Source organism: Trichoderma camerunense, assembly GCF_050948025.1.
Source record: "Trichoderma camerunense strain CBS 138272 chromosome Unknown V8C40scaffold_2, whole genome shotgun sequence".
Lineage (NCBI taxonomy): Eukaryota > Fungi > Ascomycota > Sordariomycetes > Hypocreales > Hypocreaceae > Trichoderma > Trichoderma camerunense.
Window position 1 is genome coordinate 1810946 of NW_028145368.1, and position 16193 is coordinate 1827138.

Here is a 16193-nt window from a genome sequence, read left to right on the forward strand (position 1 = left end):
GACACAAGATGTACATTATGTTATAGAAAGATTTCTCCTCTCGAGGGCTCATTTTTCAGGTTGAGGCTTTTTTTTTTTTGGCATGGACGCGTTCAGATACGATACATCTTCCTGCCGAGCTGGGTCTACCGACTCAATTCATCCATGGCATGGAGATCACAGAGCAACGCAAGAGCAAAACCACGCAATATCACACACCCCGCGAGCTTGTGTCTGCCACCTTACTTTCGGGCCGGTGCTGAGGTGCGCAAGCATCAAGCATTGGAGCTTTGAAAGAGGGGGTCAGAGCAGCAGGACGCGGAGTGACGTGATGAGTTCGTTCTATCAGAGCCAGAGCCCCTGAGCTTTGGGTTCCTGGACTAAAGAGCTGAGCACATTTTTGTAAGATGTCTGCCGGGCAAGGCTAGAATGAGGGGGCCTTTGTTTTGACAATGACAGCCTGGATGTAAGCGAGAGGAGGCTGTGTCGAGTACTTTGTTCTGTGATACAAACTTGCCGGGACTGAGATGTTTTCTTCTTCTCTCCCTCCTCGTGTGCTTCCGTCATAGCACATGGACTGCGGAACGTAATAAGACTGGGTCGAGGAGGGAAGCGAGGGCTTGATAAACTGGGGAAGACTGGAGGAAAAACAGGCCTCGAAGAGTGGAGAAGCGCAGGCAATTAGAGTTACATAGCAAACGGCCAGGAAACTAAACTAAGGAACTGAGACAAGGGCCAACTCTCGACTGTGGTTGGAAGAAAGGGGAGAGAAAGCCATGTGAAGTGAGATGTTACCAGGCGTTTAACTGCATGAGAGTGTACGTACTGTCTCGGAAGTCTAGGCATCCTGATCTTGGCTCTGCATGGCAAACACCGATATTAGTACCAATCTACTATTCCCGGAATAGCATTACGTGAACCTGCATATGGTGCCTGGAGCTATTAAACATGTCAAGCAGCTTGAGCAAAACAAGCAACAAGAGCAAACCAGCGGTGACCAGAAAGCTGCGAGTTTCCCTTGCATGAAAGCATTACCACCTCATTCTTACGGAGAATCTCAACAAAGCGAACCAATTAGCTGGCACTCGCAATGTTTTATCATTTATGCTGTGCCTTTTTACATATTCCACTCCTGCGGTGTGGCGGCGGCACGGCATCGTAAAGGCTCGTGCGGCCAGTCAACGGCTGTCAATGACGCCTGACTGAGGGAGAGGCTTCCGATGACGGAGAGCAGCCTCCTTTCGCCAGATTTGAAGAAGGGTCGCGTGAGAGGGGAAAATGGACAAAGAGAAAGGATGAGGCTTTTTTTTTTCTGGATTAGTTTGTTTTGTTTTGTTTTCTGTGAAAAGGAGGGAGACCACCAGAAGGAAAGAAAAAAAGACTCAGCTTATGGGCTTGTGGATGGATGGATGTGCGTTGAGAGAGATTTGATGGAGGCACAGCAGAGCCACTTTCCGGAGGCAGCCCAAGGCACCAGAACTTCTGACAAGTAACAAGTACGTACATACAAAGGCAGCGGCATTTAATTTTAGGTACTGTAGGTAGGATGCACGAAATAAACAGCTTGTGCTACTGTGCTGCAAATGACGGAGGAGTACTTGAGTACTCATGCATGTTGCATCACTGCCCTTTTGGAGGTATGCGCTGCAAAGTCTAACATGCAGCCGTAGTGGATGTGTATCGACAGGGGGAAGCTTGTAGGCGATCAGCTACCGCCAGGGGGTGACGCTGTACCTATCGGGGACAAGGCTCTTAATCGAGAATTTGAACCAGACTCTTCCATCTGCGTCCAACCTCTTTGTTGACGCTATTCAGTATGAATCCAGAGTAGTATTGGGTAATATGTGATCACGAATAGAATAGAGGTTACTTCATCTGCTTAGTATAACTACCTTTGGTATTAGTAGATGCCATCCTGTACTTCTTTGTCTCCCTACCTCGAATTAACTCCGTGATAACTCGTCAAAAGGCCAGCCTCTTATTCGCCCATTGGGCCTTGCAGCTACCGCTCCAGTTTTCCGTCTCCCGCCCCCCCGCTACCACTAAAATGCCATCTAAAGGCAAAATTTTGTCCAAATTGTGGGCAGCCGCTCCCGGTACCTTGTAACGCAGGTACGTACCGCAACATGCCGCACTCGCCGTCCATTTTTGATTTTTTTTCTCGTTAAGCACAAAACAGGATAAAACCTAGCTCGACCCCTCGTCACCAACACAACTTTTCAACCGCATCCTCCTTTTTTCTATTCGCACTTGTGCGCTTTGCATCGAACAACGTTCCCGCTGCTTCGTCACTGCTCTCGTTGCTCTAGACTCAATTTCTAGGTATGTGATCATTTTTGCATTTTTCTTTTTGGTGCTCCTTTTCAGCTCCGTGTCCTCATTGGCGCATCCTCCTTTGCACGGATTTTCCCGTGACGAGGCGAATGTCACCGCCACAACGCACAGGATGACCCCCAATCTCGAGTTTGTGCGAGGCTCGCCGACTGCGGATTTCCCTTGCTTTTGCTTGCGCATGATGGCTGCCTTGGCACCAGTTGAATGATATAAATTGAGCTTATGCTTCGTTATGTTGTGAGCTATTGAGCTAACAAGCTTCTTTTTTCCCGCTACTCTAGAGCTTCCTCCATACCTCTTCGATACCGTCTCGGTGCCTTTGCTCTACAAAGGCACTCACCTCCCTCATCACGGCTCCCCAGGCCGTGATTGATAAAGATTTCTGCGCGCGCAAGATCCCGCACATCATCAACACCATCCCCCCGCCCGCCGCTTGGACACTCTAAGCACCTCGACGATTTTTTGCTTTTCGACGTGCCGCCTCGTCACCAGCCACCATCCCCGTCGTTAAACGACACCCATCAGCTGCCGCATAGGAGGAGTTCTGCGGTTCTTCCTCTCGCTGAGGAAGAGTCGTCGAGGAGGCCTCGCCAGATCACTGAGGGAACAGTCTGCTATTGCTTTCGACCACCCTAACAAACGCTTGCCTATTTAGCTGCACAGATTCCCGTTCCTTAGAAAACAACTTCGGACCTCTTTCGAACTGCTTTTCTTTTCCTTCACAGAAGACATCCCCCCCGCAAACTCTTGGGATATGGTTATGGCAACAGCTGTCCTCGACAATTACGTCCAAAATGTCATCCATAATCATGTTGTGAAGAAGAAACCCCAATATTTGGGCGCTCTTCAGAACAATGTTGCTGTCGATCCGAAGCAATTGATCGGTGAGGCCTTCCACCAGCGCGTGGGGGCCGTTGACCATGAGCTCTGCGACCCCGGTGAAGAAGATACCTTCTTCGTAGCAGACCTTGGTGAGGTTTATCGCCAGCATCTCCGCTGGAAGAAGAACCTGCCCCGCATCAAGCCCTTCTATGCCGTCAAGTGTAACCCTGACCCGAGGGTCCTCCAGCTTCTTGCTGCGCTCGGCACGGGCTTTGATTGCGCCTCCAAGGGCGAGATTGAACAGGTTCTGGGCCTTGGTACCAGCCCAGACCACATCATCTATGCCCAACCCTGCAAGACCAACTCCTATGTCCGCTATGTCAAGTCGGTTGGTGTGAAGCAGATGACCTTTGACAATGCTGATGAGCTCCACAAGATCGCTAAGCTGTTCCCCGGCGCCGAGCTCTTCCTCCGCATTATGACTGATGACACCTCGAGCTTGTGCCGTCTCAGCATGAAGTTCGGTGCCCCCATGGACACTACCGAGAGCCTCCTTGCTCTGGCCCAAGAACTGGGCCTCAACGTCGTCGGCGTGAGCTTCCATGTGGGATCTGGCGCTTCCGATCCAACAGCCTTCTACAAGGCCGTTACCGACGCCCACAGCGTCTTCCAGCAGGCTCGCACCTACGGATTTCACCTGCGAGTCCTCGACGTTGGCGGTGGCTTCACCGGAGAGACCTTTGAGAAGATGGCTGGCGTCCTTGATGCTGCTCTGACCGAGTATTTCCCCTCTGGATGTGGCATCGATATCATTGCCGAGCCTGGCCGTTTCTACGTTGCCACCGCCTTCACCATTGCGTGCAACATCATTGCTCGTCGCACCGTTGACGATCCTTCGGTCGAAGCCACTAGCTACATGGCTTACATCAACGACGGTGTCTATGGCAACTTTTCGAGCATCATGTTTGACCACCAGCACCCTGTTGCCAAGATCCTCCATAGCGGTGGTCAGACCCTCTTCGACACGTACGCCGCTGAGCCCTGCTTGCCTGGCGATGGCGTCGAGTACTCCATCTGGGGCCCTACTTGTGATGGCATCGACCAGATCAGCCAGAGCACTCACTTCCAGCGCATCCTCAATGTTGGCGACTGGCTCTATTTTGAGAACATGGGAGCCTACACCAAGTGCTCTGCCACCCAGTTTAATGGATTCTCCAACTCGCACGACACCATCTATGTCTGCAGCGAGCCTGGTGCCAAGGCTCTCTTAGACCTCTAAATAGCGTGGCCTCACAGCGAATGACTCTGCATACATTTGTTTGTTAAGATCATTCATTCACAAAAAGGGGGAAGAGATGGGCGGGAGGGGTTTACTTTCTAGCTATTGGTCTATGATGGTCCTCCAAGTGGCCTCCTAATAGGGGAAAACTGCAGAGAACCAAATGCCAGGCTTCTTAGACCACATTCATGGTGTGGTTCTACTATATTGAACAATTATTCATAAAAGAGTCGATAGACAATCAAGAAAAAGATGCCTCAATAGAACGTATCAAAAGTTTTTGCATCGCATACATATGTCTCCCTGTCATCTTTGTGTATGTGTCTTTGTGTGTCTTTCCTAAATGTTTGAAGTAGTCCACAAAGCACTTTGGGGACGACCACACTCCCATATGAGCTACCAACATTGGTACGTTTAAGCATCTTTAAGCATCTTTTAATGCCGTTAAACGCGAGCATTAGACATATAACTAACTGGCGCCATCCCATCCGATGTTGAAACACCGCTTCACAATCCCTTTGCAGAAAATATATATACGATGCTTCTTATTTTCTCTATGAACTTTTTGCCAAAGCATAACGACAGCAACTAGGAAAACTTAAGGTTACAAACATGAAAGTAAAAGTCTTGCTTGCGTGTTACCGGCATTGATGTATAACCGCCTTCGTACCAAAAAAAAAAAAAAAAAAAAAAAAAAAAAAAATTCTTCAACGTGAGCAAGTGTTAACCGTCTTAACGCCCCTTGAGCAAATCTTCAAATCATTCATAACCGTTATACTTTTCGCAATTATAGATTTAATGCTTATCGGCAGAAAATCCCCACCATGTTTGCATCGGAATCGACAAACCATACCAAAATTTACGAGCCTCGGAAAAGGAATTGCATATCTTCGGGGCTCAAAGTATCCATCGCTTTATCATCAGCATTGACAGTAGAGTGGATCATACTCGTCTTCTTCTCTTGGATCAACACCATTCGGCTTTCGACAGAGTCTTCGATACAAAGACGCGTGATGACACAAGGTCGTTGCTGTCCAATACGATGACAGCGATCAGCAGACTGCCACTCAGCAGCCGGGTTCCACCAACTGGCAATGAAATATTAGCCCGAGCTGATCTACAACGTAGTTGAGAAGGGATTATACTTACGGGTCTACGATGAACACTCGTGACGCCTCAGTGAGATTGAGTGCCACACCGCCAGCCTTGAGCGAAACAAGGAAACATTCTACATCAATGTTGTTCATAAAGTGCTCAATTGAGGCTTGCCGCTGAGCAGGAGTCATGCTGCCATCAAGCATGACAGTTGTGATTCCGGCTCTCCGAAGTCGCCATTCGATGAGTTGCAACATTGTGGTGAACTGTGAGAAAATAATTGACTTGTGTGTAGCGTTGTCAGATCGCAGCTTGTGAAGTTCATGAACAAGCAGCTCGATTTTAGAGGAAGATGTCCAGTTTTCCATCTTGATTCGATTGATAATTGAGGACTTCTTGACCAACACTTCATCCTGCTCGATTTCGGGTTGCTCAAGATCGATGACTAGTGCAATATGACACCGCGGACAGTCTGGCTCATCAGTCGACTTGATATAGCTAGACACACACGCTCTGCAAAAGTCATGCTTGCAACGGCTTTTGATAGTATCCTCTGCTGGTTCGTCACAGATACAGCAGACCAAAACATTTTGGCCACCATCTGCATTCTTCTTCAATATCAAATCAGGGTGGTCGGCGACTTGCCTCATTTGCATGATTAAGCCAAAAATGTTGGCATAGTTGTTCAAGAGAACACCCTGCGCAACATAAGTGTCAAATCTGCGCTGTCCGTTGGTCATAATGCTATTGGCAAAGTCATTCTCCTCTTCTCCGAAAAATTGGCGGTCGACATGGACTTCTTTGACAGGAAGTTCCATGGAATTGGTGTGGTCCTTCTTGAGTCGCCGAAGCATGATACGATCCGTCATCAAACGAAGTTTCTTAAATGCCTCTCTACCAGGACCCAAGTTACCGAATTTCTGAATGGGATTAAGAAGCTCCTGGTTGAAAACAGACACGTGCTGCATGCCCGCATGTCCACAGTCGGAACAGCGACTGTTTTCGTCCATTGACCACTCGAGCGTTGAGCAAGGGCATTGTTTGCAGAGATAGGATGCAAATGGCGTGATGTTAAGGAATCTCACCAAAGAGAAGAGCTCTCCAATTCGATTCTGCAGTGGTGTGCCGCTCAAGCACCAGCGATATACCGTCTTCAAAGCGAAACACGCTTTAGCGGTCATTGTGGTTCTCGTTTTGATACAATGTGCTTCATCTAGGATGGCGCGGTGGAAAGTGATGGCGTGAATGACACTCTTTTCCTTGTATATGCCGTCTTTCCGTTTGAAACCCTTTTCTTGCTTGCGATACATCGACTCCAAGCTGTTGTAGGACATCATAATGACATCGAACTTCTTGAGCTCTTTCACAGTGATATTTTTTGCTTTCTGATTAGTTCCGTGAAACACAAAAGTCTTCAGTGTTCCATCTGTGTAGGATTTGATTTCTGATTGCCATTGCATGAGAGCGACGGGAGGAACAAGGACCAAAGTGGGCTCCTTAGCTGGGTAGTCAGACATGATGAGGGAGACGGCTTGGATCGTCTTGCCCAGTCCCATTTCATCACCCAAAAGACCACCCTTCCACTTTGTGGTCTCCATGGCCTTCATCCAAGCAACGCCCTCAAGCTGAAACGGTTTTAACAGCCTTGAGATACTCGCTGGCTGGTCAATTTTGCCAGCTTTCATCACAGGCATATTTTCTAAGTCTTTCCACATGGTGGATAGCTCAGGGTGATGCTTCTCAAGACGATCTCGTTCTTTGGCAACACGGCTTTTGTTTTTAGCCCTTCTAAATGCCCGTCGCCTAGATGCAATTGATCGCAATTCGCTGGCCGGCGGTTGGCGAACAGCAGAGCTCTCACTATCACTAGTAGCTGCAGAGCTGATGCCGGATGATAGACCGGATGAGAAGTCAGACGGGAGCGCAGACATTCCGGATTCCGAATCTGCTATGGCGGCTGTGGGGGCATCTGCCAAATTGGTAGATGTTCGAGTGGCCGCGGCGCGCTTGGTTTGAACCCTTGCAGGCTTCTTCTTCCTCTGAACCGCCAAAGGCTCATCATCTGTTGATGCTGCGATCTCATCTTCAATGTCCTCATCAACATCCTCATCAACATCCTCCTCAACGTCATCTTCAACATCCTCTTCACCTTCATCTTCAGTCTCTTCGCCGAGTGAAAGGGCCTCGCCATCCGATTGATCATCTTCCAGTGCAAGACCAGCAGCAATTTCAGCGTCCATATCTACGTCAGCTTCAGACAGACCGTCAGAGTCTGGAATAGTTTTGCTCTTCTTGCTCGGTCGCTTGTGAGTTGGAGTAGGCCCCGAGAGAGATCTTGGCCGTTTCCCCGACGCCTCAGTTGAGAAAGACGATTGTGCATCAGTTGCCTCAGTGCGACGTGACCTCAGACTTTCCAGATCAAATTCATTTTGCAAGCGTCGAGCAACCTTAGCATCACGAGTAAATGCTCCAAAGTCATCGTCCTCTTCATCCGAGTCCTGGACCTCTGTTACTTTCTTACTTTTGGCGGTTGCGTTTAAGGAGTATTTGCTGTGCCGTAATGCTCGCTCATCTCCACCGGGTCCCTGAAGCCTGCTTCTAGCAGGAATTTGTACTTCGAAGGCTGACGAAGTCTTTCCATTAGGTATGGTGGCTGCTTCAGCAGGGCTTGGGAGTTTACTAGTTCCAGGCGTTGAGTAACCACTTTCAGAAGTTTGTCCAAATGGTGTAGGAACTGAAGAAATGGATTCCGAAGTCATAGTATCGTCATCTTGCGCAAGAGCTGCAATGAGACGTGATCTACCCCGGAGAGTCCTGGCCGGTGTGATCTCTTGTGACTGTAGTTCATCTGCGGCAGAGGACCCTCTGAGATTTCTTGCGGATCTGGTGCGAGTAAGACGTTCAGGCGCACCGGCAGAACCATTTCCAGTTTCTGCAAATTTGTCAGTAATGAGCAGTTAACTGTGGTGATATATGGATGTGTAATCATACCGGAAGACTTCGGGACAGGGGTGGCAGATGCCTTCAAGGATGGACGACCACGAGGCATTGTAACTGTTCACCAATACGGGTGACGATGAAAGTGGCTTGTAAACAACAGGGAAACGACACAAAGAATTTGTTTGCAGTGAGTCCGCAAAGAAAGGGATGGCTTCGATGGAACGAAGCAAGTTGGGCTGCAGATCAGAAGGGGCTTCACCCGCCTAATAAGTAAGCACCAGTTACAGGTTAAGCGCTGTAGGGAGGCTTCAAAATGACTGTCGGAGGACGAGCAACTGATGTCTCGTCTTGGCCTTTGCGTCCAACAGTGATTGATGAAGCCAGCCTGGTCGCTTGAATCTGATGAAGTGGGAGAAGAGAAAAAAAGAGCCGGCAGCGGTTACTGGATGAAAAAGTCGGTAGGAACTTGCCTCATCGACCGTGACTACCTAACCTAGTGGCCATGCCAATTCACAGTGTCTACTTTGGCAAGAGTACGCGCATAGCCACTTTACGCGAAAGCACGTGCGATGATAAGGGGAGACAGATTGGACAGATCGGCACTGTAAGGATACTGTAGAGCTAGCGGCGATGTGGCGTAGACTCTGTACTTTGTCGTGAACTTTGACAGTGTCGATCGCTAAATGAGTTTGTTGAAGACATCACGTGACACCGTGTTATCTCCGCGACAGTGGCGACACGCCTCTTGCCATTTGCACTGGGTGAAAGAACGCCCGAAACAATCTCTTAGAGAGACATGAAAAGATTTCTCTTCGCCACTCTCCAGAAGTCGGTTAAACATAAAACACAATAGATTTTGCATAGAATTATCGCAAAGAAATTCCGGACGAGAAGAGATCTAGAGACTTGCCTGGCCGCCCGCGGACTCATCATGTTCGTATTCCATAGTTGAGCCCAACTCTTCGCAGCGATAGTGGCTGACCAATCTCTGTGCTCAGGGTTCGTTCACGCCGGTATGACGAAAATCAGAATGGGCGACCAAGTCGTAACATTACTGGGCCGTGAGTTCAGCGAAATTGTGATTGATCATGTCGGTTTAAGCTGACATTGTTCATCTAGTCAATCTGCCTTGACCGATTTCCTTGCGGTACGGTTCGATGCGTGCTCTTGTTTGTAGTCTGATATTTCTGACACAATTCTCAGTCGCATAATATCTCGGCTGCTCAAATTAGAATTGATGCGGACCGTCGAAGACAACAGGCCGGAGAAGACGAGCCAGCTCAAGACGACGAAGCATCCGAAACCGTCGAAACCGTCGAAACAGTAACAGTAACAGTAGAGGCAAGCTCCTCCTCACGGACGACTAGAGGCCGTAATGGCGCAGCAGAACAAAAAGCCAAAGCTTTAGACAAGATCAAAGCTAGCAAAGCGTTTAAGAAGCGCAAGAAGAGAGCTGGAGATGACGATGATGACGATGACGACATAGCCAAGGCCATCTTCGACGAGAGGCGGGCGCCGCTTCCCGGCCAAATGGAGAACTGCGAAATATGCGGGAAGCGCTTCACTGTAACTCCCTATTCCGTGGCAGGACCCGAAGGGGGCCTTCTCTGCGCTCCCTGTGGGCGCGAGGTGGCCAAGCAGCGCGAGGGCCAACCTCAAAAGAAACCTCGGAAGCAGACAGGCGGTGTTGGATCACGACGAACCATTCAGAGTCGAATGCTTGACGGAGATGTCGGAACGAAAAGCCTTGCTACCCTGTGCGTACAAACGCTGGCTAAGAACGTAGACTTGGCGGAAAGCTTGGGTGACTTGCCAGAGCATCTCATCGACAAGATTGCTCGAATATTTTCCAAGAGGCGTTTGCTAAAACCGGATACCTTACCTTTGTTTATGCAGCCATCTACCGAGGTTTTGCATATCTACGATGGAGCCAAGCTGGGCCACCAGGAATTCATCAACATCTTCCAGGTGGCCTCCAACTTGAAGAAATTCAAGGCGCGGTGCGCAGTCCAGTTCAAAGATGAGGTTATGGATTATTTGCTCTCGAGGGACATTCTTCTCGAAAGCTTCTACCTTCATGGTGCTAATCTGCTAAGCGAGGATAAATGGCACGAGTTCCTCGCTGCCAAGGGCAAACCATTGAAGGAACTGCAGGTTTATTATACTGACAAGCATTTCGGAGACGAAACTTTGGGATTCTTGAAGGAGCATTGCCCCGAGTTGACTCGTCTAAAGGTCTGCCATAACCAAAAGGTCACGGATGCAGGAGTAATCGCTATTGGAAATCTTTCTACCCTGAGGCACCTCAGTTTGGAACTCCAGCAGGATCTTTCATCAGACGCTCTCAAGACTTGTATCGCTCAGATCGGGAAGGACCTCAGAACGTTGTCTTTGAAAATTGTACCCGATGCTGACGATGGTGTTCTCGAAGCTATCCATAGTAATTGCCGTTCGCTAGTCAAGCTTCGCATCACGGAAAGCGAAACCATGACAGACGAGGGCTTCGCTCGACTCTTCACTGACTGGGAGAACACGGGGCTGGATTTCTTGGACTTGCAAAAGTGCCGGCAGCTGGATGCTGCTCGTCCGCGGGAGAATCCGAACAACATCGGGCTCTGTAGCGAAGGATTCAAGGCGCTTATGAATCACTCTGGGCACACATTGAGGCATATCAATGTGCATGCTTGCCGACACATTTCTCGCCAAGCTTTTGAAGAAGTCTTTGACGGAACGAGACAGTATCCGGAGTTGCGACTTCTTGAGATTAGCTTCTGCGAAGAAGTCACAGACTTCATCCTTGGGTCCATATTCCGAGCCTGCCCGAACATCAAAGAGGTGAATGTTTTTGGCTGCATGAAGGTCAAGGAAGTCCGAGTGCCGCGGGGTGTCATACTGGTTGGCGTACCCAATGCTCAGGGAATGATAACCGAGGGGACTGATTAAGTGCCATTTCTTTTTTCCTATGCGAGCTTCGCACTGGGCAGAATGGGCTTTAATGTTGGCATGAAGCCACTGCATATGACTTTTACGTTACTTCCTAGAGGATTCAAACTATTTCCCCCCGTAGTCGGCACTATATCCTGGAGTTTTAAGGCACGTACAGTAAACAGATATAATAGTACATTCAGTTAATGAACGTGCCAGTTCAACATTGTTCTTTACAATTGTGCTTATATACGATCAATGCTTTGTACATTTCCGCTTTTGTTATGTGCTTGGAATTTATACACCCTGGCCTGTTGAAACATGCCGATGAGGAAATATCGAGGGTTTTTATCCCTTTCTTCAAACCTGGTTCCGTCCATTTCACCCCCTAATTTTCATTTCCCAAGATTCAAGAGCCCATATAACGCCGTGTAAAACATCATTTCTTGCCATGTGAATTTTGTCATGCCTGTCCACCGGTGACATAGGCCTGATCCTCTTGGCTCCATTTGTTGATCCTGTCAATAGTCTCTTGATCATAGCCGGTAGAGTTGCCGTCATCACGCTTGAACTGCAGAGGTGAGGGAGCACAGGCAGAGACTTTACGGAGGTAGTTGGAATGAGCGGTAATGTCAAGTCCAGAAGTACCAGCGTTGCAATCCACGTTGGCAATGCCAGTGCAAACCTCAATTTGAGCCACGGTGTAGTCAATGTTTGAGCCATCACCGGCAGAGAGCCAGAACTCGGGAGAGACGTGGCGGTAGTCAAAGATAATTGGGGGAAGACGGGGCACGGGGTCGTCAAAGTGAGTAACGCGGAACTCAGAACCGGGCTGGCTGGTCACAAAGTTGGCATAGACGTCGTTGCCAACACGAGGAGATCCAAATGTGTAGACATCAATTGCGAAGCCCTGAGTGCGGAGGACCGAAGCGGCGAGAGTAGCGACGGCACCACCAAGAGAATGTCCCGTGGAGACGATTTCGAAGGAAGGATTGGCGGCACGGGCCTGGGTGAGAGCGTCTGTGGCAGCGCTGGCGACTTCATTCCAAGCGTCGTTGAAGCCATCGTGGACTTCACAGCCATCGGCGAGTGAGCAGTCTGTGAAACCAAAGACAACATCTGTGATGAAGTTGCGGAGGTTGTTGCTTCCACGGAATGAGAGGATGATTTGCTGGTGTGCGCTGTCAACAGCAACGAAGCCTCCGATGCCAGTGACGGAACCACTATATAGTAATCGTTAAACTGTTTCTTTTGTATGGAGATGTAAGTGTTACTCACGTGAAGGAGTTGACAACAGTTCCCGCAACGTCAGGGCAACCGTCATCAGAGCATGTGACAGCCTGACCAGCTGGTGTCTCAGAGTTGCAGTATGCAGCTCCAGCATACTGGACGATGAAGCTAAAGTTGTTGAGCTCTTGCTGTGTAGCAGTGAAGCTTGTATCGCTCTGTCGAGCTCTAAGCAGCCGAGTGTAGTCCTTGATGGATGGCACGGGACTGCTAGCTACAACAGCTGCAAGAGAGAGAAGCTGCCAGCACTTCATTGTAATGGTTTTATGATGTTCGAATATGGGAACTGGGTTCCAGATGAGAATGGATCGGGGAGAGATGCCTTTGAGCTTCAGCAATCAATGCTTGGCCTCAAATTGAGTCAAAGATGAATAGTTAAAATAACACAAGCACAATGTCAAATTGTCTTATACTATTATAAAACAAAACAACTATTTCATGTTGGAGCGGCTGGATGTTTATATACAATTTACGCACATCGGATTTCCTGATATTGACATGTGAGACAGCACACAGACTCGGACAACCCGAGCACCCCTGATACTACCAGGCAGCAGACGGATACACCTTTGCGCCGGACAATTTGTGAAGCAAGCGTCTCACATTGCGACAGAGCCTCTCTCGAGACAAAACTCCATAATAATTTTTTTTTAGGTCGACGCATGAATCCGCATCGTCTCCGTTGTTCCATCACCCCGCAACTTCATGCGTGAAGGTTTCTAGTGCCTAGTTTCTGACTGGTGTCCGAGTGGCTTAGATGCCTTTGCATTCTAAAAGGCAAACCGGCACCGGAGAAAAGCCCGAAATAGAAAGCTTCTTTTACAAAATAGACGATACGATGGAAACTGCCCGAATGGCGAGCCGATGTCTAGATTTTCTCGGCGGGACTTCCAAAGGAGGAATGGGGAAGGGCGCTGATTGGGAAAGCCGGAAGGGAAATCGTAAAAGACGATTGGTGGTTTTCCGATAACCGTAACATCTACGAATGAGAAGATCGGAAGAGACGGTTCTAAAGGCGGCTGTTGTGATGAACGGCGTGACTTACATAACGGAACGGGCGCGTGGGGGATGTGCTCTAGGATTCGGGATCTACATCAAGATGCTACTGACAAGGGAGGTGGGATTTAGTTGTTAGCCGTTCGGAGAAGTAGTTAGGGTACTTTCCAGATACGGTCTTTGCGACGGTTTCAGGTCCTTTTGAGAATTGCATATGATGAGACGAAACGGGAAGAGGTGTAAGAAGAGCGTAGTAGTTTGGACCCTGCCAAGCCGGCTTCCCGTCGATATCGATGAGTCGAGATGACGGATAGTGTGTAGAGTACTCGTATCACGTTATTTACTATGGAATTATCGGAGCAACAAATAAGATAGAGGTGCTTTTAGATATGGCAGAGTCTCAAAGTAGAAAATTGTTATAAGCTAGAGGTGCTGACACACAAGTTTCCGCATAGGTAAGCTTGCCAATCACCTCATCATCAACAACCTCTTAGCCGCAATACTATGACAAATGCCCTTGTTTCTTTAGGGAAGCACTTATGCTACACTGATATTAATGGCTCGAACGGCACTTGCGATGGATCTTTTGCTATATTGTTGCGGGGAGAAGTTCACCTTGTAATCGGCCGGCTTGACGCTTTCGAGGACCGAATCGGATATTTCTTGCCGTAGCATCCACGTTGCGAATTGCGAATAACACGCCTTACAAATGGGGTATATACAAGGTATGGTTACGATGTTGCAATGAGGCCGGGTAGCAGGTATGTTGTATTCCGTATAGTTTTCCATCTTTGTTTCCTGATTCTCCTTCTGTCTCTATCTTTGCCTTTGCCTCAGTCTCTGCCTATTCAATGATGGCCTCCTCCGCCCTCTTCCCACGAGTCACGATAGTGGTTCCATGTCGGCGGTCGAGAATCCCACGTGGCTTACTCATGGAATCTTAGAACGATATGCAAACAAAAGGCTATGCTATAACTGTTTGAACATGCCCGCATTCTACGAGCGATTAATGGAGGCGCCTGACCTCGGACGACATCTCCAAATGGCAGCTCGCAAACAGGCGTTGGTACCCGCAGTGGCTCCCCGTCAGACGCTTAGAAAGGCAACTTTGAATACTATATCCAAGATGAAAATTGCCCTGTCACTTTTTTGATGCTTGTGTCTTCAGCCGCAAAGAGGATTATGACGACACATTAGCAAAATTAATATACGATGCATGTAGCTGCAGAATTCGGACGCAATCCTGCCGTTGAAAACCAACTGCCCATGAACCAACACAAACAACATGGACTCTTGATGTCGGCAATCGGACCGCTTTCATCACTGAGGGGCCACATCAAGCGCCTACTGTACTTACACGAGTCGCACGAATTCCACCTATAATTGACCTGGTTTCTATCTGGGGACCCTTAATTAGATCCCCAAGGCTGTGCCCACGTGGTTTTTTTTTCTTTGGAGGATTTGCAGGGTATGCATTTTTGGCCAGTGGAATACGATTCGAGGCATTACCTCATAGGGACTCCCGAATTAATCCTTATCACGGCTGCCCTTGTCCGGCATTCAATGCCGTGCTTGTTGGTTGGACATGTTGATTTCATCCAATTGCAGCTGCTCTCCCGCCGACTGCATTTGGATGTTTTCTATTCCGTACAAAGAACAGAACAGAGAACCAAGTAACTAGGGATTTTGATGCTGCTACAATCCTTTGCCTGCTTCAATATCCAAATGCCATGTAATCAATATTCAGCAGCAGCCACCTCTGCTGGGGGCATCACGCGCATGCCCGCCACTGTTACATCTGGGCATCTGGCGCGTGCAGACCCCTCTCGACTTGTCAACTCCAACTTCCGACTCCAACCCAAGAAAGCGACCGATTCCACGGCCATGCAGGACGCTAATAGTAATTCATCCTCGATTTGGACAACAGAACTCTAGACGAGTTGCACGAACCGAGGGTCACCCGCCTTCATCTCCTGGTGTGCCCTGATTTTCCTTGTGATTACCCCGAGATGTGTTCGAGAAACCTGGGGAGCATTTGACCTCAATATCGGCGTCCACACCATCATCTTGTGCTGCTTCTCGGATTGTTTGTGTCCGTTCGCCAAGGCCCACGCCATTGACATGTTTCCCCAGACTCTTTTCTTTTCGGGCTCCTAGCTTCAACACCCCCCTGCACATACAAGCTTTCCATTGCCATTGTTGTAGCGATAGCGGAAACCACCCCGCCAGTTATGTACAAATACGCAATGGGCAGCAGAAAAAAGAAGCGCCGCTCCACCGCCACGGCCTTTTCGAGACATTCCACCGAAGCCAATGCTTGATTGATGCCTGAACGAGCAGAGCCTGAAAGACACTTGGTGACGTCCGATTTGGGCTGGGCGGTCAATCGTGCATCTGCGAGCTGAAGGGCGGTGACGTGGGATCGTCGTCTGACTTCATGTCTGTCTTTTCTTGGTGATATCTGCTGGCTGCCCATGGCATTACGTGATGTGTGCAAGTGCAACCACCACTCAGCTCTTGGCTGGAGAAAAAAGGG

General features: G+C 48.9%; 5 protein-coding genes across 5 annotated transcripts; 3 read left to right on the top strand and 2 right to left on the bottom strand.

Annotated features, from left to right (window-relative positions):
• Window positions 1-36: 36 nt before the first annotated feature.
• On the top strand, window positions 37-768 carry V8C40DRAFT_233264 (uncharacterized protein). Its single transcript, XM_083213319.1, has one exon. The coding sequence runs from the start codon at window positions 83-85 to the stop codon at window positions 341-343; it is 261 nt and encodes an 86-aa protein (XP_083078002.1). The 5' UTR covers window positions 37-82; the 3' UTR covers window positions 344-768.
• Window positions 769-2550: 1782 nt separating this feature from the next.
• V8C40DRAFT_98760 (pyridoxal-dependent decarboxylase) lies at window positions 2551-4508 on the top strand. The gene has a single exon (XM_083223702.1). The coding sequence runs from the start codon at window positions 3068-3070 to the stop codon at window positions 4412-4414; it is 1347 nt and encodes a 448-aa protein (XP_083078003.1). The 5' UTR covers window positions 2551-3067; the 3' UTR covers window positions 4415-4508.
• A 447-nt stretch (window positions 4509-4955) lies between these two features.
• V8C40DRAFT_233268 (SNF2 family N-terminal domain-containing protein) lies at window positions 4956-8942 on the bottom strand. Its single transcript, XM_083213320.1, has 3 exons — window positions 8501-8942; window positions 5564-8441; window positions 4956-5502 (listed from the first exon to the last, which is right to left on the bottom strand). The coding sequence occupies exons 1-3, from the start codon at window positions 8556-8558 to the stop codon at window positions 5274-5276; spliced, it is 3165 nt and encodes a 1054-aa protein (XP_083078004.1). The 5' UTR covers window positions 8559-8942; the 3' UTR covers window positions 4956-5273.
• A 280-nt stretch (window positions 8943-9222) lies between these two features.
• V8C40DRAFT_233270 (uncharacterized protein) lies at window positions 9223-11639 on the top strand. The gene is made up of 4 exons (XM_083213321.1): window positions 9223-9382; window positions 9448-9510; window positions 9569-9596; window positions 9653-11639. Coding segments are annotated over exons 1-4 (1833 nt in total). The 5' UTR covers window positions 9223-9380; the 3' UTR covers window positions 11393-11639.
• Window positions 11640-11837: 198 nt separating this feature from the next.
• On the bottom strand, window positions 11838-12915 carry V8C40DRAFT_282582 (Alpha/Beta hydrolase protein; the record flags this gene model as incomplete). The annotated part of the gene is made up of 2 exons (XM_083221812.1): window positions 11838-12597; window positions 12653-12915. The coding sequence occupies 2 exons, from the start codon at window positions 12913-12915 to the stop codon at window positions 11838-11840; spliced, it is 1023 nt and encodes a 340-aa protein (XP_083078006.1).
• Window positions 12916-16193: the final 3278 nt, after the last annotated feature.